This window comes from Neolamprologus multifasciatus, chromosome 7 (genome assembly GCF_963576455.1).
Source record: "Neolamprologus multifasciatus chromosome 7, fNeoMul1.2, whole genome shotgun sequence".
Taxonomy (NCBI): domain Eukaryota; kingdom Metazoa; phylum Chordata; class Actinopteri; order Cichliformes; family Cichlidae; genus Neolamprologus; species Neolamprologus multifasciatus.
The window spans coordinates 45,995,020-46,017,990 of record NC_140445.1 but is presented as its reverse complement, the minus strand read 5'-3'; the positions used below and the strand labels follow the sequence as shown (position 1 = coordinate 46,017,990).

Here is a 22,971-nt window from a genome sequence, read left to right as displayed (position 1 = left end):
TGTTCACAGTGATGGCTTCTGTTATCTTTTATGCAGTTGTCTGCTGGCAGAGGTAGGAAGTAATAAAGTACAAATACCTTGTTACTGTACTTGTAGAATTTTCAGATATCTGTACTTTACTTGAGTATTTGTATTTTTACGTATTAATGTTATTTTTTATTATTATTATAGCACAAGGTTCAGTTACCTATGCAAAAGGTAAAGATAAAAATAGATGGTACAATTCTCCTTGGAGTAGCTACTTATTACTTTCTTACTTTGGGCATAGATCAGAATCTGTACTTTTTCACTTTTACTTGAGTAAAGAAGTTGATTTTTTTACACAAGTACCTGAACGCTGAACTTCCTTTTGCCACCTCTGTCTGCTGGGGAGGTGTCAGCATGCAGATGGACAGGAAACGGCTTAATAGACTGTTAGAGGGCCAGCTCTGGCCTGTCCAGTCCCCTAGACCCCACAGAGGAGGTGGGTGAGAGGAGGACATCAGCCAAGTGAATGCCCGTTATGGACAACACCTCCCAACCCCAGCACTATCGTAAGTCCTTCATCCTGATAGCAGCCAGACGGTACCATTATCCACACAGGAAAAATGCCATTAATAAATGCATGTGCATAATTATCACTCCCACTACACTTTATGTACATAAAATCTAAAAAAAATCTTGGTGTATTTTAATGTATTTAATAATCCATCTGTACATTATTTTTTGCACATGATTTGTTTTCTTTATTTTTTTCTATTTTTATTTTTCTAATATATCTCTAACAAGTGAATTTCCCCAGTGTGGGATTAAATAAAGTTTGTCTATTCATATAGTGATTTATTCTATACATTTTGAGCACACACACACACACTCAGTGCTAATCTGACACTGAACAGACTGATGACTGATTTACTTCTTCAGCTTTGATATTCAAGGCTGTTTGCATGACCTCACCAACTGGCAGGAGGATCCCACATCTCTCTCTCTCCACTCCTTTCCCTCCCTCACTCTTTCCAACATCTAAATGTGTGGCAGAATTTGAATAGAGCTTCTTTCTGCACTCCTACACAGGCAGGAGCGAGAGGCCCCTGTAGTCGCTGGCACTGGGAGCGTTGCAGCATCAACGGTACGTTTTACAACTCACCACTGGATGCTCTAGCGAGGAATTTTGTAAAGAGGTTTCAGGGGATACTTTGACATATCCTCCTCTTCTTTGGGGGGACAGGTATTGATTCAGGTACTCTGATGCCTAACCGAAGGTAACTTTCTGATTTTTTCTTTCAGTAGTTTTCTCAACTAGTTTGTTGATAATAACTACTATGACAGTGATGTAGATGACTACCCACTACAGTGGGCACAGAAGGTAATGCTAACGTGATTTTGGACAGTATTTCATCTTGATGTGACAGAAGTTTGGAGACTTCTGTGCGGTTTTCAGTCAATTTCTTTTAAATCTGAGTGATTTTTTAATGCTTATTTGTCATTTTTAATTCCATTAAACTTTATTACATTGTTGAAGAATGTTTTAAAATCATATTTACATGTTTATACAGTAGTGAGTAATATTTTAATTGTTTGCATTATGGGACCCATCACACACTGTATCATGAAGTGTACTAGGCTGCCGATCAGTGTCAGAGTCAGTGTCAGCTCTCTTTGTGAGTCAGGAAAACCTAAATATTGTGCTCACTTGTTGTTTTCAGTCATCATTTAGCCCGGTGGTGTTTACAGTTGGTGGCTTGTGTCTACTAGGCAATTCAGGTTTTTTAAAGACTTTTTTTTTTTTTGGGGGGGGGGGGGGTTATCATGTAATAAACTAGGGGCTTAAAATAAATTGATTCAACTATACCTATCCAGGGTTCAACAGTGATATTGGCCCAAAATATCATTTAATAAAATACTAAAACGCACTGCAGCACTGCTCATCTAAGCCCTTATATAACATAATATATTGTTAAAAAAGGTTTGATTTTTTTTTTTTTTTTTGCTAGAGTTTTGGGTCTCTGCGGTCTCAAGCACAAAATATGTGAAGGATTGTGTATAATTTTTCTAAAATTCCTCTTTCATTCAAACTCTTTGTGGAGCTGTTGATAAGAAAACCACTCTGTGTTTGGTTATTGGTATTCCTTTCCCCTGGGATAACACTTATAGATTTATATAGGACATTAGTGTTGTAGAGCGACATCCTGTTACTATGGTTACACCAGGCTGCATGAGTGCATGTTGTGAATTGTAATTCCCAGATGTCGAGATGAAAAAACAATTGACAAAGAGTTCATTTAAAGCAAACACCTTTACACTCTGCATTATTAAACAGCAACTTACATTTGAGACTTTGGAGTTTCTTCCTGATGTCAGTCTGTCTGTATATGTGTCTACTTGTGCATATATATGTATGTGTGTGTGTGTGTGTATGTGTGTGTGTGTGTGTGTGTGTGTGTGTGTGTGTGTGTGTGAAAATATCACACATTTAACTATTTCTTATCTCTTAAACTGGTGACTACGTAAACATGTATTAATGCATCCAGAAACATCTGAGAATCTTTTTTTTAGCTCCCCGCACTTTTCACTGAGCAAGAGTCGGTGTGTGTGTTCTCAAACACAGGCCTTACAGTACGTATCCATAGGTGCACACACTCCCGTGCCTTTTCTTTACCAGGGGCATCAGACGTGTGCTCCAACACATCCCCTCAGTGATCTGTGAGTGTTGCTCAGTGTTTCTGTGTGTGCTGTCATATCAATGTCGACTCTGTTCTCCTGCCGTAGGGCTAGAGGAGAGTGGGTGGAGGGTGACGTTGTGGTGGTGGTTTTGCGGGGAGGGGGCTTCCCTTGTGTTTACCTTGGCAGGGTTGTGAATATTAAGGCCCCGCCTCTGTCCGTTGATGGAACAGACCAAGGCCTTATTGCCCTCCACCTCAGCTGGGAGCAGAACATACCACAGCGGTTGTACAGGGGAGCTGCAGCCACCCCACTGACTGAATGGGCACTCTGTGGTGGAGGGAGGAATGACTCGTTTGACCTGGGCTGGCAAAGTTTGCTCACAAATGTGCCACAGTTTAAATGATGCATTTAAAGGGCGCATTAAGATCTGCTGAGAGATTGGGTACTAAGCAACAGAGAGGCAAGGTTTAGGCTGGTTTGGCTAGAGAAATGGGCAAAGACTTTGCTGGCTTTCTCTGTGCCGATCCATTGTGAGAGTTTGTCGATTGTTGGCTGCTTTTGGCTAGTTTCGTGCAGTGCTGGAAAGACCACCCCGACTGTAACAAAGATGTGATATGCAATAAGATTCAGTGCTCATTTATCTAAAGAGTTATACTGTGTTTTTAAACTCTCATCAAGAACTCTCCTGTCATATATACATTGTGAGAATGGTGGATGCCAACGTTTCAGACAGTGAAGCCAGTTTATGCTCCCTGCTAATCCCTGGGCTTCAGACTGCTCTAAAAATTTTGAAGCAGTTTTTTCCCTTCACTTGGCTCCGTGTGATGTCAAAAAGAGCAGATATCCTTAATGTGGTCATCTAAGCCCCACAGTTCCTGTTGTGAGCACACAAGTCCCACCCACCCACTTCTTGAGTGAGGGGCAGCCAGTCAGAAGAAAGATGCCTTAAAGAGTTGAGGAGCTAAAAGGTCTTTTGTCAGGCAGAGGATAACTGAGGTCCTGTAAGGTTAAAAAAAAAAAAAGAAAGAAAGAAAGAAAAAAGAAAAAAGAAAAGCCAAGCTACTCTAGTAGAGTCCAAGAATTAAAAAAAAAAAAAAAGCTTGACGGATAATAGCTCCCTTTAATGACACTGCACTCTGGTGGAAAGTTTTAAAGACCGTCACCCTTTTCACCACACTTGGCATCACTGTGAATTATGCACCGCGATGACTGCAAGACAAGAAACTAAGCCAGGAGAAAACAGGCTTTCCAGTTGCTGTTTAATTGCTTCTTTTTCTGGAATATTCATACCTTGGCATCATTTTGATAATAGAAACAGACAAAAACAGTAACTGACTAACTAAAAAGAGTCATACGGACATTTAGATCCAACTTTTAACTGTAACTACTTATATGCAAGCATTAATAAGTATATGTTAATTAGAGGGGTTTTTGGGAATCAATCTGAGAAACTTGTAATGTGGTAATAAGTTATGAGATTACTTTGTTAATTCTGATTCTGATTAATTATAGAATTTTAATAATCTTAACAAAAACATTTCTGCTGAAAATAATCCGGTACAAGGACTGGAATGAAAATGGGTAAAAAAAAAAACCAGCTAATACCAGAGGGGAAAAAAGGACCTTCAGAAACCTGGAGAGCTACTTCTCAAGACCTCTTTTTAAAAAATTACAAGAAAGCCTCATAATGAGGGGTGACATATAGTATGTGAGAGCAACTAGAAGAAGTCTGGAAAGCTGGAAATCAGGAGTCACTCAGAAAGTCAATGACACCAAAAACAAGTGAAACGGCACTCAGAGAAAACATCCTCCACCAACGTCGAGAGATGCAGCCACATTTTTATGAAGTTTTTTTTCTTTGCCTTTACCTCTTGAACAAGTTTAATGAAAAGACTTATGGACTGAGCATGGCAAAGCCAAAAGTAAAGCAATCCTGGGTGGATTTGTCTGTCTGTGTGGTATTTTGTGTTTCCTCCAAAACTGAGCCAGCATTCACCCCCAGACAGATCTCAGACAGCGGGAGAAATGTTAACGCTACTGTAGGAAGGAATAACACCTGACACATAAACACACATGCAGACACACACTCAGCTGTATAATGTATCTGCAGACAGATACCTCTAATATGTCTGAAAATTTGAAAATTTGTCAGCTCACAGTAGCTCTCTTTTGGCCCATTCCAGAGGCTGTCACTCAGTAGTCAGTCAGCAAAGGCTTTGTGACTGTGAGCTTCAGGTTTATTGGTTGTAAAGGTCTCTCTGTGGCTCCTTGGAAGGAACTGGGAGCATTCGGCCGCCTGTCTTGGGGCTTGTGAAAGCAGCACAATGAGGGTTCAGTGGGGACTTGCAACGGTTCTGCCTGTTTGACCGTGCTTCACGTCAGAGCAGTGGAAAGTTGAGGAAAAATAAGCAATGAGGTAGTTGGTGCTTGACAGATGTGAGTTTGTGATACTGAAGCTCATGTTGTTTGGCTGAAATTGTATCGTGCCTGGCTTTTCTAACCTAAAAAATAAACAGAAACAATATATATATATATATATATATATATATATATATATATATATATATATGAGGAGCTGCATTTAGATACTTCAGGAGTAAATATTTTTGTGTTTGTGTGATGTATTGATATAGTTGGACCTCAAATTAAAGTTTACGGTATGTCATTTAGCATTTGCTAATCAGTGAAAGGCACAAAATAAGGCTGAGGCTATTTGTAATTACATTTGCAGTTATTTAGTCACGAAACTGAGTACTGTGTCAGTTTTATTTAGACCTGAATTAACTGAATTACATAACAAGTCAGTGTAACAAAAATGTTGCCGCAATTCACCCCGAGGAGAACATGAATATCTGTCAGTCTGTCTGTAAAAGAAGACTGTGGCCAGTGTGGTGTTACAGTTTGGTTTGGGAGTACAGCTTTGAAGCCTGAGAGTTTTGCTTTTTGCCTGTCCTCATGTTGATTTTTAGAGGCAGATATGTCTGCATATAAATAATAAAAATGGGTACTGAATTATGTGCTAGCTTGGAAGGCAGGAAACATCTGTAGACTGTGTAGACTTGTGTGTTTTGCTGCTAATTAGCCCTTACTTATGAGTGAAATAATAATATGATGTCATTTATCAAAATAACTGGTGCATGATACCCTATTCAGTAAGTATCAGTCCAACAATGTTTGATCCCCTTCAAAGAAAGTTTCGATAATGCTGCTTAACAACAGCTAACAGAGGCTAACAATTGCAACAGCGCTTACCAACAGAAAAGTACTGTATACACAATAACTTTAATTCAACAGGCAACAGTTTCAAACAAAGCTGAGAGGTCCAGTTTAGTGTGTTTTTAGCCAGTCCCTGAAGTGCCTTGTGTGTGGACCATAGATAAGCAAAAGTTAATACACTTTAAAAAGATTAATTATATAAAATTCACTCTTGTGGTCATAAAGTAGGATTTAGTGATAGAGATCAAAACAGTTTAACTATACATGGCTACAAACTGTATTCCTGCTGTAAAGTTGTTCATTTTAACACAGAGATCAATTGGGAGCCAGCCTTAAGTGACCATGTGAGGGACTGTTGGGCATGATTCAAAGTTACAGATGGCACACGCTAAACACATTTACAGGCAGACACGTGCACAGTGCAGACAATATAACAGTTTTGCTGAAAGAAAAGTCTTCATTCAACATTCATTTTTTCACAAATGAAGAACCTTTTGAGATGAATGATTCATACTTCCTACTCGCTGTCTGAAGTTATTTTAGCTCTAAACACATTTATGTGACCAGACACAGAGGGTCTTTCATTCCTCAGTGAGCATTTCTAAGTGATACTGCAGACTCATGATGGCCTATTTCCATTTTAGCTGATGCAATAAATAAAAGTGCTGGATATAATGAATAACATGGAGTATATGTGTACAGCTTGGGGGAAAAACGCAGCGGCATAGAGAGGCATAATTAAATCCTCAATTCACTCTAACACCTGTGTCACCACTTCACATGTATTTCTGGTCATAAGATTTTAAAAGTGTGTGTCATTTTATATCCCGTTTTACCCGACTTGTGAACAATAAATAATGCAAAAAATTGTAAAAAGGCTATGAGCATGTACACAAATGTGATTACAATGTTGGCTGTTCTTCAGGTAACAATGACCCCCTTGTTTCTGCTGTGTGTGTCCTTACCACTCATCTGGGCAACAATATCTTCTGAAGACCATGATAGTAAGTGGCCAAAATTTAATTGCTCCTCTTAATGCCTCTTGCAAACTTTTTTTTTCAATTTTGACCCCTTAAAGATACTTTTTGTAAATACCCTTTGAAGAACTTTCACCACCAGGGGGAAGCATTTTACCAGCAGTTATATTAAAAGTTATGACCGTTAATGTTGAATGGGAGGAAAGTCCATGACAATTTGCACTGTTTAGGGTTCAGTTGTATTTGACCAGAAATTTGAAATTTGAATTCAAAATAAAAAGTAAATAATATTTTTTGTTAAATACTGGTATGTCTTTGCCCACCCTAAGAAAGTAATTTATTTTGTACCAGATAGTCTACTAGTCAGCCTTCTTTGGGCAAGACGTTTGCTAATTTATAGTCATGTTGTACTTATGTACCAACTTTGTGATCTTTATAAACCTTGATATATTAATGTTCTGATGGTCATTTTTGATTTGAATATGAATGATTCTGTTTGCACATTCAATTTCAGAGAGTGTCGTGTACTGTTCGCCTTAGAGACCTTCCGTTTTTAAAATGAAATATTGATTTGCTTTTAGAACAAAAGGGAAACTGTCTTATACAACACACCACAAACATACAATTTTTCCCGAGAACATTACCCGAAACCCAAACCCTACAAGTCCCTTTTCTCCCCCCTCCACACCCCCCCGCCCTCCCTACCAACACATATCACCTTTGCAGCATAACCATAACATTCCAATGACACTACAGGTTAACATAATGAGCAAGGAGGAAGGTACAGAGACCTTCAGTTTTGTTTTAGATTTCTGATACCTTACTTATTTGTGATGACACGTCCCCCCCCTTTCCCCACTGGTCCTTAATAAGCAGTCAAGCCAGTATCATTATTACGCTTTCCGTGAGGTTTCAACCTTGTCAGTGCCACAAATTGTTTAATATTGATTCGTGGTCTGTACTGTCTTATGTTTTGAAATGTCTCTTGTTGCTTCATCTGTCTTACTATTTCACACTTTGCATGAATTTAACAGATGTTTATTGTGGTCCCAGATTTTTTGACCTGACTGCAATCTCTACACAGTATATTAAATTGCACCTCGAACAATTGTGCCTATCTTTATCCCAGATGTTGAAAGCACATTACATGTCAGCATCCCTGTGGAGATGCCTCTTCGTCCTCTCCTGGGGGGAAAGGTGGAGGTGCCATGTTACTTCCTGGATAAGAGCCTCAATGACACTGGAGCCCTGACCATCGCCACACTCTCCCACCGCATTAATGGACCCTACATCACCAAGGACAAAGTCGACACCATCTTAGTGGCATCGCAGGGCAAAGTTGAGGTCAAGCAAGATTATTTGGACAGAGCGATGTTGGTTAACTACCCGCTGTTTCCCACTGATGCCACCCTGGAAATGACAGAGCTTAGGTCCAAAGATTCTGGCATCTACCGCTGTGAGGTGACACATGGCATCGAGCACAACTACGATACTGTGGAAATGCAAGTTCAGGGTATGATGAAACCACTAACAGCTTGTCTTTAAAAGGGTGTAATGCAGTAACTAATCATGTTTGTGCATGTTTCACTCAAAGTGAAAGTTGCCAACAATATGCTTTTTTTTAATCTGAGAACTGCCCTCTGCTAACTTTATGTGTCTCATAGGTATTGTGTTCCACTACCGTGCCATCTCCACACGTTACACCTTGACATTTGAGAAGGCCAAGGCAGCCTGTATCCAAAACAGTGCCACCATTGCTACCCTAGCCCAACTGCAGGCTGCATATGATGATGGATTCCACCAGTGTGATGCTGGATGGCTTTCTGATCAGACGGTCAGGTAGTGTTTACCCTTTTAACCATCAAATGTTGAAAATACTTATCACAGTTGCAGAAGATTGAAGAATAGCCAAGCACTCAATGCAGAGAAAGTACAAGAGTACAAGAAGAGCAGGTCCATGATGAGATTCTGTCTCTGTACCTGTACCGGTCCAAATTATAAATCCTGATTCACTTTGATGTTAGAAAAGTCCAGTAAGAGGTTTAATGCTTTTATCCTTAACAGCTTCAGAAGAAGTCATGTTCAACCATTGCCTAAGATTTCAATGTGCAAATAAGGCAATGAAATCAAGAAAAGTATTTTGTATGTGGAGGTAAAATTCCATAGCAGTCATCATAAATGTTCAAATATTGGACTTTAACATTTTTATCCAAATCAGAGATGATAAAGCAGAACATGTTCTAAGATTTGCTGCTTTGAGGTGGAATTAGCCTCAGGCAGCTCTATAGTTCAACAACACAGGTTTTGGCATGAATGACTACGGTCAATTTAGAATCACCAGTTTACCTACCACAAATGTCTTTTAGTTTAAAACTGAAAGCAGGAAATGGGTGGATGGATAGTTAAATTTAAAAAGTGTCTACTTTGCTGGGCACAAAACCACTTAGAATATTTACCTGCAATACGTTTCTCAGTTATTTATTTTCTTTCCTCAAGGTACCCCATCCATCATCCACGAGAACCCTGCTACGGAGACAAGAGAGAACTTCCTGGTGTCAGGACCTATGGGGTGAGAGACGTCAACGAGACCTACGACGTGTATTGTTTTGCTGAAAAGATGCCAGGTAGGCTAAGCAAACAAGGGCAAGTTTTCAAAGCTCCCCATGATTCACAGAAAACCTCATAGCATAAATAACTGCATCCGTTCACATCACTGTGCTTTCCTCTCTTCTTCTATCCTCCTTGCTTCCAGGCAGAGTCTTCTACTCTATGTCTGTAGAGAAGTTTAGCTTCTACGAGGCAAAAGATCAGTGTGCTAAACTTGGTGCCAGACTTGCCACCACAGGAGAGCTTTACCTCGCCTGGAAGAATGGTATGGACGTGTGTAATGCTGGCTGGCTGGCAGACAGGAGTGTACGATACCCTATCAACATCGCCAGGCCTCAGTGCGGAGGGGGCCTCCTGGGAGTGAGAACCGTCTACCTGTTCCCCAACCAGACTGGGTACCCCTATCCAGACGATCGCCATGATGCCATTTGCTTCCAAGGCAAGTACTCTAGGAACTCTAGTACCCTAGGCTGGTATCATGTTCTTTTGATTGAAAGGTGTCTGTGGTCTGCTCCAAGCATATCAACCTGTACTGTGGCAAAACAACCCTACGTCTGATTCAAATCTCTAGAGCCCATAATTCCAAGAGGCCTGGTCATGGATGATTTTGGTTTTTTGGGGGGTTTTCTTTAGCTGTTGAGTTATTTTTGGTTTAGAAAACAGGTCACATTTGTATTATCACTGTCAGTAGATGCGAAAGTTAAAGGCACATCCCATTATTATATTTTGGGTACTTGGAGACCGACCTTTCCATCAAATGGTATGCTCTTGGGTTGAACTTGCAGAGGTGGCCAATCAAGCTACTTTTATATTGGTTTCCTTAGAGTTTATAGTGTTTAAATCTATTCACCTAACAGCAAAGAGACCCTAATACCTAGGTTTGAAACAGGTTTCACATCTCTTGCTTTAGGTTGTGATCACTAGCACTTAAAATGGCACTGCTCATTCTAATTTTGTCAAAGTTTTATGTTAAATACTTCTATAATATCTCCTTTATGTTTTAGACACAGTTCCAAATACAAAGCACTGTTTGCTTATTTAAATGCAAATTATGAGAACATCAGTATTTCCCTGCCCTTATTCTTTTACTTGACTATATTGCTCTTATACATTTAATAAATATGTGAGGTGTTTTTCTAACTGTATGTGTAAATGTCTAGATGTGCTGACTACTAAGGCCATAATAATTTGTCAGTAATGCAATTTTATTTCCTTAGCCGATGAAGACAAAGATGCTGTGCCTGGGCGGACCACTCCATTCCCATACATTGTTACTGTGGCGCCTCCTGCTCAGGTGCCGGGCATCATCCCTTCATCTGAAGAAGAAGAGTCCAAAACTGGGGAATAGTACTCTGCCCCACTACCTATACCTCCAAGTATGACAGATGTAGATGCTCCTATGGCTCCGACTGGTACGCACTTACACGTTATAATCAATAACAACATCCTCTGGAACATTTTTTCCCTGCATTTTAATAGGAAATTTCAGAGGACGACAATACAAGTACAAAAAAGTGAGGTTGCCACTGTAATCCTGTAATCTTGTCCCAGGTGTGGTGTTCCACTATCGACCCATTACCGGTCGGTATACTCTAACAGTTTTTGAAGGCTCAGCAGGCTTGCCAGAACATTGGGGCAGTCATGCCAGTCCTCAGCAGCTGCAGGCAGCCTTTGAGAAAGGTCTGCATCAATGTGACGCCGGCTGGTTAAGCGACCAAACTGTCCGGTGAGACATGTAGCATAGATATATATCAAAATATACATTATCTTTGTCATACAGTACAGTGAGTTTTAGTTTGAAATGTTTTACATTGGACTCCGGATTGCAGCCCTCATAGTGACATCAAAAGAAATTAAAAAAAAAATTTCATATCATAATTTTTATTGTACAGCAAACCATGTCCTTATTAAACTGCATGTACACTCTCTTTCTTGCTCAGGTATCCAATTGTGTCACCCAGAGAAAACTGTGCTGGTAACCTTCTAGACCTCAAAGGAGTCAGATCCTATGGCCTGAGACCAGCCACTGAACTCTATGATGTATACTGCTATGTTGAACGTTTGACAGGTGAGGAGCTTTAATCACTCTGAGGACATCAAACTTCCACTTCTGTGTCCTCTACAACACTCTAGACAAAACTGTAGCATCTTTCTAACAGACTGTTTAACCACTTCTGACTGTTTGTACTTTCTGTTAGGTGTGGTCTTCTTCACCACTGACTATGGCAGATTCTCCTATGAGGAGGCTGTGCATCACTGTGAGAAACTTAACGCCACCCTGGCCACTCCTGGGGAGCTCTATGCTGCCTGGAATCAAGGACTTGACCAGTGCAGTCCCGGCTGGTTGATGGACCGCAGTGTCCGCTTCCCTATCACAACCCCCAGGTCTCACTGTGGAGGCAACCAGGTGGGAGTCCACACCATCTACGCCTACCCCAACCAGACAGGCTTCCCAGTGAGGACTTGCAGTATGATGCCTACTGTTTTAGAGGTAGGAATGGGTTAAGTGTGGATTCATTTATGAGCAAAAAAAAGCATTAATTTCATTATTTTCACAAATAAACCATTGATTTATATATTTCAGTTGCATTTTTTCTCAGAATGATTGCTTCATGTTTATTGAGGGTGAAGAATCCTTTTTTATTGCATGGAAAGACAGAGTTCACTGAGGCTCATTTGAATAGAAAGATGCATTGTTAATCAGATGTTGAGTTGGCAATAAACCCTGAACATTGCCACTGTGAATCTTGGTGTGTGCTATTACACTGGGAAGTTATTTAAAAGTAAGAGATACAGTGGTTTGAATCAATTACTGTAGGATCAGTTGTTGATGGATACCTTAAAGATTGGAAAAGTAAAACATAATTGATAAAGAGGTAAACATGTGAAACAATATAGATGTGATCTTGTTGTATAGTCTGTAATGTTGATATTTGATGTTTTACACTTTTATTGTAATGATACTGAGACAATGTTTTATCTGCATGTTTTAGCCATCCCAGAAAACTTCATCTGCTCACTGCAATTTGTTTCTTTCAGCTGAAGTTCCCGTTGTTTATGTTAACAATGAAACCAGTGTAAATTTGACCACAGTGACTGAGGATGTTATCAACAAGACAAGAGCTATCACTGATAGCACTGGTAAGACACATGCATGCAAATAGCACTTTAAAATCCCTGCTCTTTTCTTGGCTTAGTATTACAGTTGTAATGTTTGGTATACAAAACAAAAACTCACAAAAATAAATGTAATATGGCCCTGCTTTCTACTGTGAATGCAGGTAAAATTTCTTAATGGAGATATTCTTCAATGTTCTGATTTTAAACCTTACTTTGTTTGCTTTTAGTTGCAACTACTGTAAACTACAATGAAACTGAAACCAGTACAAACATTACTGATATTGACTTTGTCAATGAGACCATCATCACACCTCAACAAGTTATTCCTACAGGTAAGACAGCCATAAACAACTTCAATCAATTAAATCAACTGACTTAATGTTTAATTCTACCTATTAATGTCTTGTGTCAAAATTTTGATGTAATAATTTAATACCAGGACTCATTTTTAAAGTCGTGAAGAGTTTGAGATACTTATTGGAGTTATTTAAATACAAACAATTAATATATTAGGTATTTTGTTTTGTTGAATGTCACATATATGTGTTACTAAATTGTCTAGTAATCACTTCTAAAGCCATTAGAGTATAAGCCTTATATAAAACATTTCTTATTAGAAAGTAATACAATAGTTTTTGTCAAACTAAACACAACAGGTAACTTTTCTCACTAAGCTACAACAAACTAATTCTTGGATTCTTGTCTGGATTCTTACGATTCCCTACAGTCAAAACCATTCCGGTACCAGTTGATTTTTCGGGCTCTGGTTCAGCTGAACATTCAGCCAATGGAGATTTCTCTGGAGAGTCTGGCACCTCCACCTCCAGCGGTGATGGATCTGGGTCAGATGTGGAAGTCAAGTTTAGTGGAGACAGTGATGTCTTCTCTGGAGACCAGTCTACCTCTGGAGAACAACAGGAGGCAGAAAGGGGAAGTGTTGACATCTTCACATCTGGAGAACCTGATAGTGCATCTGGAGATCTGGGTAGTACATCTGGAGAACCTGGTAGTCCATCTGGAGATCTTGGAAGTGCATCTGGAGATCTTGGTAGTGCATCTGGATATCTGGGTAGTGCGTCTGGAGATCTTGGAAGTGCATCTGGAGATCTTGGTAGTGCATCTGGATATCTGGGTAGTGCATCTGGATATCTTGGAAGTGCCTCTGGAGATCCTGGTAGTCCATCTGGAGATCTTGGAAGTGCATCTGGAGGTCTTGGTAGTGCATCTGGAGAAACTGGCACGGTATCTGGATCTGGGGAGGGGTTTGACAAAGAATACTCTGGTTTCATTACATCTGGATCAGGTTTTCCCAGTGGAAGTGGGGACACCAGTGGCAGCAGCGGAGACTCCATAATAATCATGTTAGATGGAAAGATGGTGGAAGTTTTACAAACCCAGCAAAAGGCCACCGAGCAGGAACTAGGCCGCGCAGGATTTGATATCTTGGAATCAAGTGCATCTGGGTCAGGAGGTATGTCTGCATCAGGTTCCCAAGAGTTTTCAGGTCGCATTGACTTGATGATCCTACCATCTCTGGAGAAAGAGTTGTCTGGATATCCCATTGGATCAGGGTTTCACAGTGGCTTTTCCAGTGGTTTTCCATCTGGTTTTTCTGGCAGTGGCTCTGCCTCTGGACACTCTTTGCAGCATCACGATGATGTTATCTACTTAACAGATGATGAAATGGTAGAAATGACTTTTCCAACACTGGTACAACATCCTGAGCAGGGCAGGGGTGTGGTGGAAATAAGTGGGCAAGGAAGTGGTTCAGGGAACAGCATTTTAGATCAAATCTTGCAGCCATCAGGAAGTGGCACCACTCTGAATTTGGAGGAACTGCAGATTTATTCAGCTTATGATCAATCAGGACATGAGGAAAAAGTCCAGGAGGGGAGCACACCCTACATCAGCCCAACCACAGTACCATCTGTGTCTTTAGTCACTCCTGCTGTTGTGGATGAGCCAGAAGTGAAGAAAGGTATGTTCTTTTTGTCTGTTGACATAGCCAACATTTTGGGAAAGAACCTTATTTATCAAGCAAAGTAACTGCATAATCACTCATGTTAAAATTAATGCCTATTGTTCCTCGCTATAAACTTAAGTAGACACCAGTGATCCAAACCCATGGAGCTTAGGATCTGAGTCACTAAACAACAGCACGCAAAACTAAAAGAGTTGAAGAAGCCAGATATCTTTAGTGAGACGTATATTTGTTTATTTGCTTTTAAGATTTTTGTCCAAATGTGTGTAGCTGTGCAGGACTGTCCCGATGACTGGGTGGAGTTTATGAGCAGCTGTTACCGGCACTTTACAGAGAGAGACACTTGGGCTGAAGCTGAGAAACACTGTCAGGAACTCAATGCCCACCTGGTCAGCATCAGCTCCCAGGAGGAGCAGCAGTTTCTCATCTGTAAGTAACTGTTGGAAAGATGAGTGACCAGCCTTCGACATTATACAGGGTGGGCCATTTATATGGATACACCGTAATAACATGGGAATGGTTGGTGATATTAAAGTTCTGTTTGTGGCACATTAGTATATGTGAGGGGGCAAACTCCTCAAGATGGGTGGTGACCATGGTGGCCATTTAGAAGTCGGCCATCTTGGATACAACTTTTGTTTTTTCAATAGGAAGAGGGCCATGTGACACATCAAACTTATTGGTAATGTCACAAGAAAAACAATGGTGTGCTTGGTTTCAACGTAACTTTATTCTTTCATGACTTATTTACAAGTTTCTCTTTGTTCACAGCCATTAACATGTCGAATAGGTTAACACGTGAGAAGCGGATCGAAATTGTATTGATTGTATTAACTGGGTCATTGCAGCAGATTTCAATGCAAGACACCCTACGAGACCCCCCATCTCCCATGCTACAGTTAGCAAACTGCTTGCTAAGTTTTGTGAAACTGGTTCAGTGTTGGATTTGCCAAAATGTGGACGCAAGAAAACTGTCACTAATGAAGAAACATCAGTGGCTGTCCTAGCTTCATTCAGCAAGAGCCCACAGCGTAGCACTCGCTGCATGTCACTGGAGAGTGGCATTAGTCAAACATCCCTTCGGCGGATATTAGCTACTCACAAATGGCACCCTTACAAACTCCAACTACTGCAGCATCTCAACGAGATGGATGCCTGTGCTGGCAATTCTCCTGCAGTGTTGCTATCGGTGTGTGAAGAGTGGGAGAAGAGAGTTGCATTGACAATCCAACACGATGGGCAGCACATTAAACACATTTTATAAGTGGTCAGAAACTTTTAAATAAGTCATGAAAGAATAAAGTTACGTTGAAACCAAGCACACCATTGTTTTTCTTGTGACATTACCAATAAGTTTGATGTGTCACATGGCCCTCTTCCTATTGAAAAAACAAAAGTTGTATCCAAGATGGCCGACTTCTAAATGGCCACCATGGTCACCACCCATCTTGAGGAGTTTGCCCCCTCACATATACTAATGTGCCACAAACAGGACTTTAATATCACCAACCATTCCCATGTTATTACGGTGTATCCATATAAATGGCCCACCCTGTACAGTACTGTAAAGAAGTACTTGCTCCGTTCCTTATTTCTTAATTTCTTTGCATATTTGTCACCCTTACATGTTTCCAATCATCAAAGAAATTTTAAAATTAGTTAAAGATAAGTTGAGTAAATGCAAAAGGAAGTTTTTTAATTGATGATTTAATTTATCAAGATTAAAAAAGTACTTCCCTACGTGAAAAAGAAATTGCCTCCTTATGAAATCATGAATCATCAACATGCAAGCATACCACAATCTAAAGAAGCTGAAGAAAAGGTGGGAAACAAAGTCACTGACATCTATCCTGAAAGGGCCACAAATCCATTTCTAAGCCTGAACGATTGTCATTATTGATTAATTCTGCTGTCTACCAGAAAATCCTGAAATCAAGTCAAGTTAATTTATTTGCATAGCACATTTAAGTATAGTAGACCAAAGTGCTGCAGAGCAAGTAAAAAGTAAAGAAACAGTCCAAATGATTTAATCTGTGCCCTGATGCTCAAGTGCATTTGTGATATAAATATCAAGTATCCAAATACGTTTTCACAGGACTGTATTTGCTGTGAGACAAAAGTGGTAAACCACTGCATCACGTCACATCAAAGGGCTATCGACATAAAAGATGGGAAGGTTAAGTCATATTTGTTTAAAAGGCTAAATTGACGTTGTCACTTCCCAACAGCTAACGGTGAGGAATATCAATGGATTGGACTCAGTGACAAAGATATGCAGAATGTGTTCCACTGGACAGACGGGAGTCCCCTGGTGAGTTTGGTTAGAGATTCAGTTGTGTACTCAGGAAGCCATAGCCTTGACAAACCTGATCTTTCTCAATCATATATATTTTTATGAATTTTATGGAGATTTTGTATAGCTGGAGAATTCTTACTTTTTACTTAATTTTAAAGTTTTGTATTGGCAAAATATTGTTCTGTAATCCTTTTAGACCTTTGAGAACTGGAGGCCCAACCAACCAGATAACTACTTTGACTCTGGGGAAGATTGTGTGGTTATGATCTGGCATGAGGGTGGACAGTGGAATGACGTGCCCTGCAACTACTACCTTCCCTTCACCTGCAAGACTGGACCCGGTCAGTTTACTTGATTAAACATCTCCATTACTAAAATGTTTAGCTTTCTGTTTTTAGAGGTAATGTCAGTGAGGTAGCTTTATTTCCAGAAATCATAACTGAAAAACATTGCAAGCACAAAACTCTTGATGCGCAGTAGGGATGGGAATTGATAAGTATTTAGTGAATCTGATTCCATTATTGATATAACTTTTTCTTAAAAATAATGCAGGAGTCCAAGGAGAAAGCAATTCCTCATACGTTTCTCCGTAAAATGACCCGAAACACACTGTCTCACAATTACCATTTAACAATATAAAGCTGAGGCTATAGTCCAACACACCAACACAAATCTCTATTCCAATGAGGACACACATACAATCTTTTTCTTAGCATTTAGATTCAAACACAAAACTGACACCACAAAGCGAATATGAAAAGCTGAAGTTGTGTTATCAGCATGATGCAGTTGTTTCTGTCCTGAATGCAGTCTCCACTTTACCATCTCGCTCTTGTCATTTTGTGCAATAAAAATAAAAGTATCCATGTTGAAGACTGCATCACTACCTCAGGCACACAAAATCAAATGAGCTGACTGCAAGTGCAAGTGGTCTCAATAAGTGGGATCTGTAGGCAGGCACGCAAGCGATTCCAAGGAATTAGACTACTGGGAACCAATTCTGTATACAAGAACTGTTCTCGATTGTTATCTGTAATCAGTCATGTTAGCCATGTTTTAGAGTGAACCAGGAGCCTCGATTACACTATGATAACACCAGACTTTATTTAAAATTGTTAGCTCATTGAAATATTGTTTTTGTTTTCATTGTTTATTTATCTCTGTCAGTCATGTGTGGCTCTCCCCCTGAGGTGGAACATGCCCAGCCGATGGGCAACATCACACCACGCAGCCCTGTCAACTCTATAGTCCGCTACCGGTGTGACGCAGGCTACAAACAGCGCCACCTGCCTGTCATACGCTGTATGAATGACGGACAATGGACAGAGCCGCAAGTGGAATGTACAGAAGGTGATTTATCATCCGTTTCTAACTTGAACCTAAAAGAGTTGGGCCTTACAGTCACAAAAAGAAAAACAAACCTGGCAGACTAACATAAAAAAAACAAAGGCCTAAACATCATAAAACAATGCATTATAATAAAATTAAAATTAGTTTTTTGTAAGACCCCTGATTGAAGACACTTGAACAAGGAACCTTTACAGTTCTTTGGATCTGGCTGAGTTTGTAGTTGTGTGTTAAATAGTTATGGCACAGTTTCAGGGAGCTGCTCTGGTTATGGCAGCAAAGTGATAATGGAAGTGATGCAGCTCTTAAGGATAGGCCAGAGGCACTTGTTTTTCTTGAAAAATATAATTACACAAAATAATTAAAAGACCACAAAAAAATGTTTGGAGTCTAAATAAAAAGCAAGCAATGGCAAGTTTAGTTAGAAAATTGCAATCCCAGACTATGGGTGCATCAGACTAACACACATGCCTGCTAGTTAGTTACTGTATCCAGTAATAAAATACTTAATTTTGACAACTTTCAATACTTAAATTGTACAGCTACACAGAAAAACATATTATTAGTTAGATATGTGTAATTATAATTCCCCAACAGCGCAATCATTGTGGGAAGACCAAGGTCAGTTAAAGTTTAAAAGTGTGAGTTGTTTAATTAGCTACAGTCACCAAAATCGCTTTTGTATCAGGGTGTTAGCAAGTTTATTTTTGGATTAATGTTTGCATTTGAACATGTGGATTTATGGGAAGTGACTGTTTTTTAAAGCCAGCTTCAAAATCTAATACGCATCTGTGCCAAGATATTAATTAATCTCTTGGATGAAGCATAGCCTGAAATCTGTATTTTAAATCTTTATGCAGTACTTTCTAAATGTAGACAATACACACCACCCTTGTAAGAATCATAGTTTGTAAGTTACAGGGCTGGTTGTCCATTTCAACCAAAAGAAATCACTAAACTGACCTTGAAAACCTTGTTGGATGTAAGACAAATTTTAACATATTGTTAACATGACCCCACTCTACACCCCTACCAACAAATTCATTCAAAACTTTTTGAGCTATCATGTTTACAGATGCATGGAATGAGATATGGAATCAAACTGAATTAAACCTCTAGCTCTGGGTGTTCCTAGTGTTTTAACTAGGAATGCAAAACCAAGGCAAACAGAGAATGTATATCTCAAGTGAGGCAGGAGTAATGTTTTGTGCACAAAAAGTGTACCTCCAGTAACACTGACACTCTACCATTACACCGATAAAGATTTTCTGAAATTCATTTCTTAACCACACCACTGACTGCACGATAATTCTTAAAGTCTTCTGGCAGCTCATATTTATATGATGAGCATGTGTACCTTTTCTTCTGCTCAGCTGGTGCCAGCCATAACAGGCTAAACAAAAGATCCCTCAGGAGAAGAAGTAAAGGAGTGAGCACCCCGTGGGAGCAGAGGAAACTGCCCTGAGCAGCACTGAAAGGACATACAACAGAGAGCCACAAAGGACCCCTCGTGTAAAGACGCATGGACACCAATGCAAATGCCTGACCAAAAAGATAACATGCCTTCCCCTACCATGGATATCCACCAACTGAAGCACATTTAGACTGATAGTGTAACTAACTGATGTTTTGGGTCTTTAACAGTCACTCGTCAACTTCTTAAGGCACTTTTCTTTGTATTTATAACATTTAATTTATAGCTATTATCCGGTATTTAAAAAAAATCTTAACACAAAATATTTTCTGCAATGTGCTGCCAGCACTGCAGACAAGGTCAGTCAGATGAAACTGTCCGTCAGTCAAGAGAGGCTGAAGAGTAACATGCAAAGTCCAAAACAGCCCAGTACATGTGGTTGACTCTCTGAAGTCAAATTCATTGCTAGTATAGGGTAAGTGTTTTCCAAGATCTGTGTTTCTTTCCTTTTTCTGTCTTTTTTTGTCTTTGGATCTAAAGACAGAATCTGAGTGATTCGGAGAACTGAAACAAACCTTTTTTTTTTCTTCCAATCTACATAGACCAGCACAGTGATGATTAAATCATCTGGCTGTGACAGCCGTTCAGAATGCAGTAAAGTCATTTCATCTGAATTGAGGAGGCTTTGAAAATTTGAATTTTCTTTCTTAAATATAAGTAAAGTCTTGGCAACACATTGGTACAAAAGAAATCAATTCTTTAATCCTGTAGACCTGTGGTTCTCAAACTGGAAAACACCTTCTTTAGAAGTCAACAAAGGTTCCACCCCCCAAAAAAGTCAGGATTATCACACCAGCTAACTCTTGTTTCATTTTTTCCAAACTAATATTTTTAAATACATTTTAAAATCAAAACAAACAAAAACAATAAACAATTAAAAAAAAAAAAATTCTTTCATTTTAGTTTAAATTCAGTTTGACTATAGTTTGTCATCCATCCAGTGCTGCCATAATTTGAAATCATCTTTCAAGCCTTAAATGATTTTGTCACAACCTCCTCAGTGCTAACACATCACCACAGCTTCAGATATACTGAAATGAATGTGCTGTTGTATTTGGTAACGAGAAAGTTCATGATTGAAGTGCAACAATCCTGGACTGAAACAGCAGGCACTCATGCACTTTGGAAGTTTTTGCTCATTTCTTTGCTTATCATTTGAATCCAGTGCGCCTTAAATTAAAAAAAAAAAAAAAAAAGTCACCTCAAAAACAGCGCAAGCTGCCATCTGCTGGTGGAAAAGATGCTCTTATTGTCTTTAAAGTTGGGTAGATTTCTTAAAGGCAGTCCTTAACTTCTGTTGTTGTTTATTTTGTTTTTTTTTTTTAAATATTTCTTACTGTAAATATTCTCAGCAGAATTCTCTGAACAGCAGGATCTGTCATAACTTACAACGCGCACGCAGTTTAATTGTTTTGGTTTATTCATCATCTACTTTTTTGTCAGGTTGTTAGTCAGGTAACTGGAAAGTTACACCAAACACATGGGCGTTTGACAGCCACCAGTACAGAGGAAGAAACAGGCTGTTTTTTTTCTTTGGTTTGTTTATTTTGTGGAGGTTTCTGGCTGTGTGTCAAGTAACAGGGTATTATCGACAGACATTCTTAAAAAGAATAAATTAGAAGCAGCAGAAATTATGAAAAATAATTACATGTAGGGTTCGTTTTGGGGTGGATGAAACGATTCTGAAATGTTGACCATGACCTGTTAAGGTCAAGATTTGCTTCACCTCTGAGACATTGCAGTTATTTTAGTGCATATGTGACCTTTTACAGATCAGCTCACAAACACTGAAACCTCTTAGTTACTCATGGACACGCATACAAAAGTAGATCATGGAACTCACAAAGCAAATGCTTACACATTTTTAGGTTTTTTTAAATAACATTCAATTATATGAATGAAATCATTGATGCTCCCTCTGTACTGCAGTACTGTACATAATATGTGCAAAGCTCAACCTGAAGAGTGAGTCTGTTTCAGTGTTTGTGAACTACTGGTTCTTCCAACAACTGAAATATCTTAAGAAATAAAGCAAAATGATCACATAAACGTAAATTCTGCTGTAACTGTTCAGATCCCAACTTCTGATGTGAACATACAGTATACCGTAATGTGCTGTACTGAATAAAACTTGGAATCATCTGTCTCCTGGAATTTGTGTCCTATGCTTAATGATTCAAGAGTCATCAACATTTTCTATGTTTGAAATTTTTTTATTTTTTATTTTTGGTCGTTTTTATGGAAGCATCCTTCCCTTAAGCGGTCGAATTTGAGGTGAAGTCTCTGGAGCCAGAGGCACAACCTGGCATACAGTTTGTTTTTACCTTCCTGTGGAAATACACTGTGAAAAAAAGCACACGATAAATAGCTCCTTCATCGGCCACTACAGCAGCTACCTTCATCACAGTAGTCACAGCAAACAGATCTGCTCTGTGTATTTCTACCAGGCAGTGTAGCTGTGTGTATATTTCAGGCATGTATACACATCCGTGTGGTGAGTCTGCCTTCGTGGTTACACGATACATATGTGTGCAGTGATCTGAGGTGTACGTTCCAGCCTGTGCAGGCATGAAATCTGTATGTGTCCACTCAGGTAAATAGGATGTTTAAAATCCAGTGGCAGCATAGTCACTAGAACGTCTGTTCCCACCCACATGCAGGAGGGCGTAGCGACATGTTTGACTCCACTCATCTAAAAGCACATAGTGCCCAGACAGAGTGGCGCATGTTAGCTTTACATAAGGTGCCTGTTTTGTACGGCTCAGGAACCCATTTCAACTCTCCCGTTTGAAGAGTAAAGTGAAACTGAATCGGCACCTAGTGAGCAGACTTCGTAGTGGTTGTTTGCAATCTACAACAAACAGGAAATTCAATGAACAAATCATAGAAGGTGTTTCAGAGTTGCAAATCACACAATATTAAAGGATATCCAAAATATTGAAACATAACTAAGAACCACTCATTGCCTTTCACACTTTCCTTATTTTCTGTCATATATATATCTACATCTATATGTATCTATCTATATATATATATATATAGATATGAAGTGGGGGAAATGATTACTTGGTCCCCTGCTGAATTTGTAAGTTTGCGTCATTGATTTGCTCATTTACAATAAAAAAAATTTAATCTGATTTTTATGGTAGTTACAATTTAATAAAGAAAGATAAAATACCTACTCAAAAATCCAGAAAAAAATGTGTTACATAAAAGTTAATACATTTATTCGCATGTCACTGAGTGAAATAAGTATTTGAACCAGACAGAGTTCAGTCTCCCACTGATTGGCTGTGTCTCACATCACAAT

The 22,971-nt window shown here is 39.3% G+C and overlaps 1 protein-coding gene across 1 annotated transcript; it reads left to right on the top strand.

The window, feature by feature from the left end:
* Nucleotides 1–318: 318 nt before the first annotated feature.
* Nucleotides 319–22,567, top strand: acanb (aggrecan b). The gene is given in 21 exon segments (XM_085164903.1): nucleotides 319–1,108; nucleotides 6,785–6,863; nucleotides 7,966–8,349; nucleotides 8,501–8,675; nucleotides 9,333–9,460; nucleotides 9,589–9,882; nucleotides 10,661–10,855; nucleotides 10,995–11,041; nucleotides 11,043–11,082; nucleotides 11,085–11,169; nucleotides 11,384–11,511; nucleotides 11,642–11,896; nucleotides 11,899–11,934; nucleotides 12,483–12,584; nucleotides 12,791–12,895; nucleotides 13,291–14,541; nucleotides 14,815–14,973; nucleotides 16,773–16,855; nucleotides 17,037–17,181; nucleotides 18,008–18,190; nucleotides 19,561–22,567. Coding segments are annotated over 20 exon segments (3,960 nt in total). The 5' UTR covers nucleotides 319–1,108; nucleotides 6,785–6,790; the 3' UTR covers nucleotides 19,653–22,567.
* The last annotated feature ends 404 nt before the right edge of the window (nucleotides 22,568–22,971 follow it).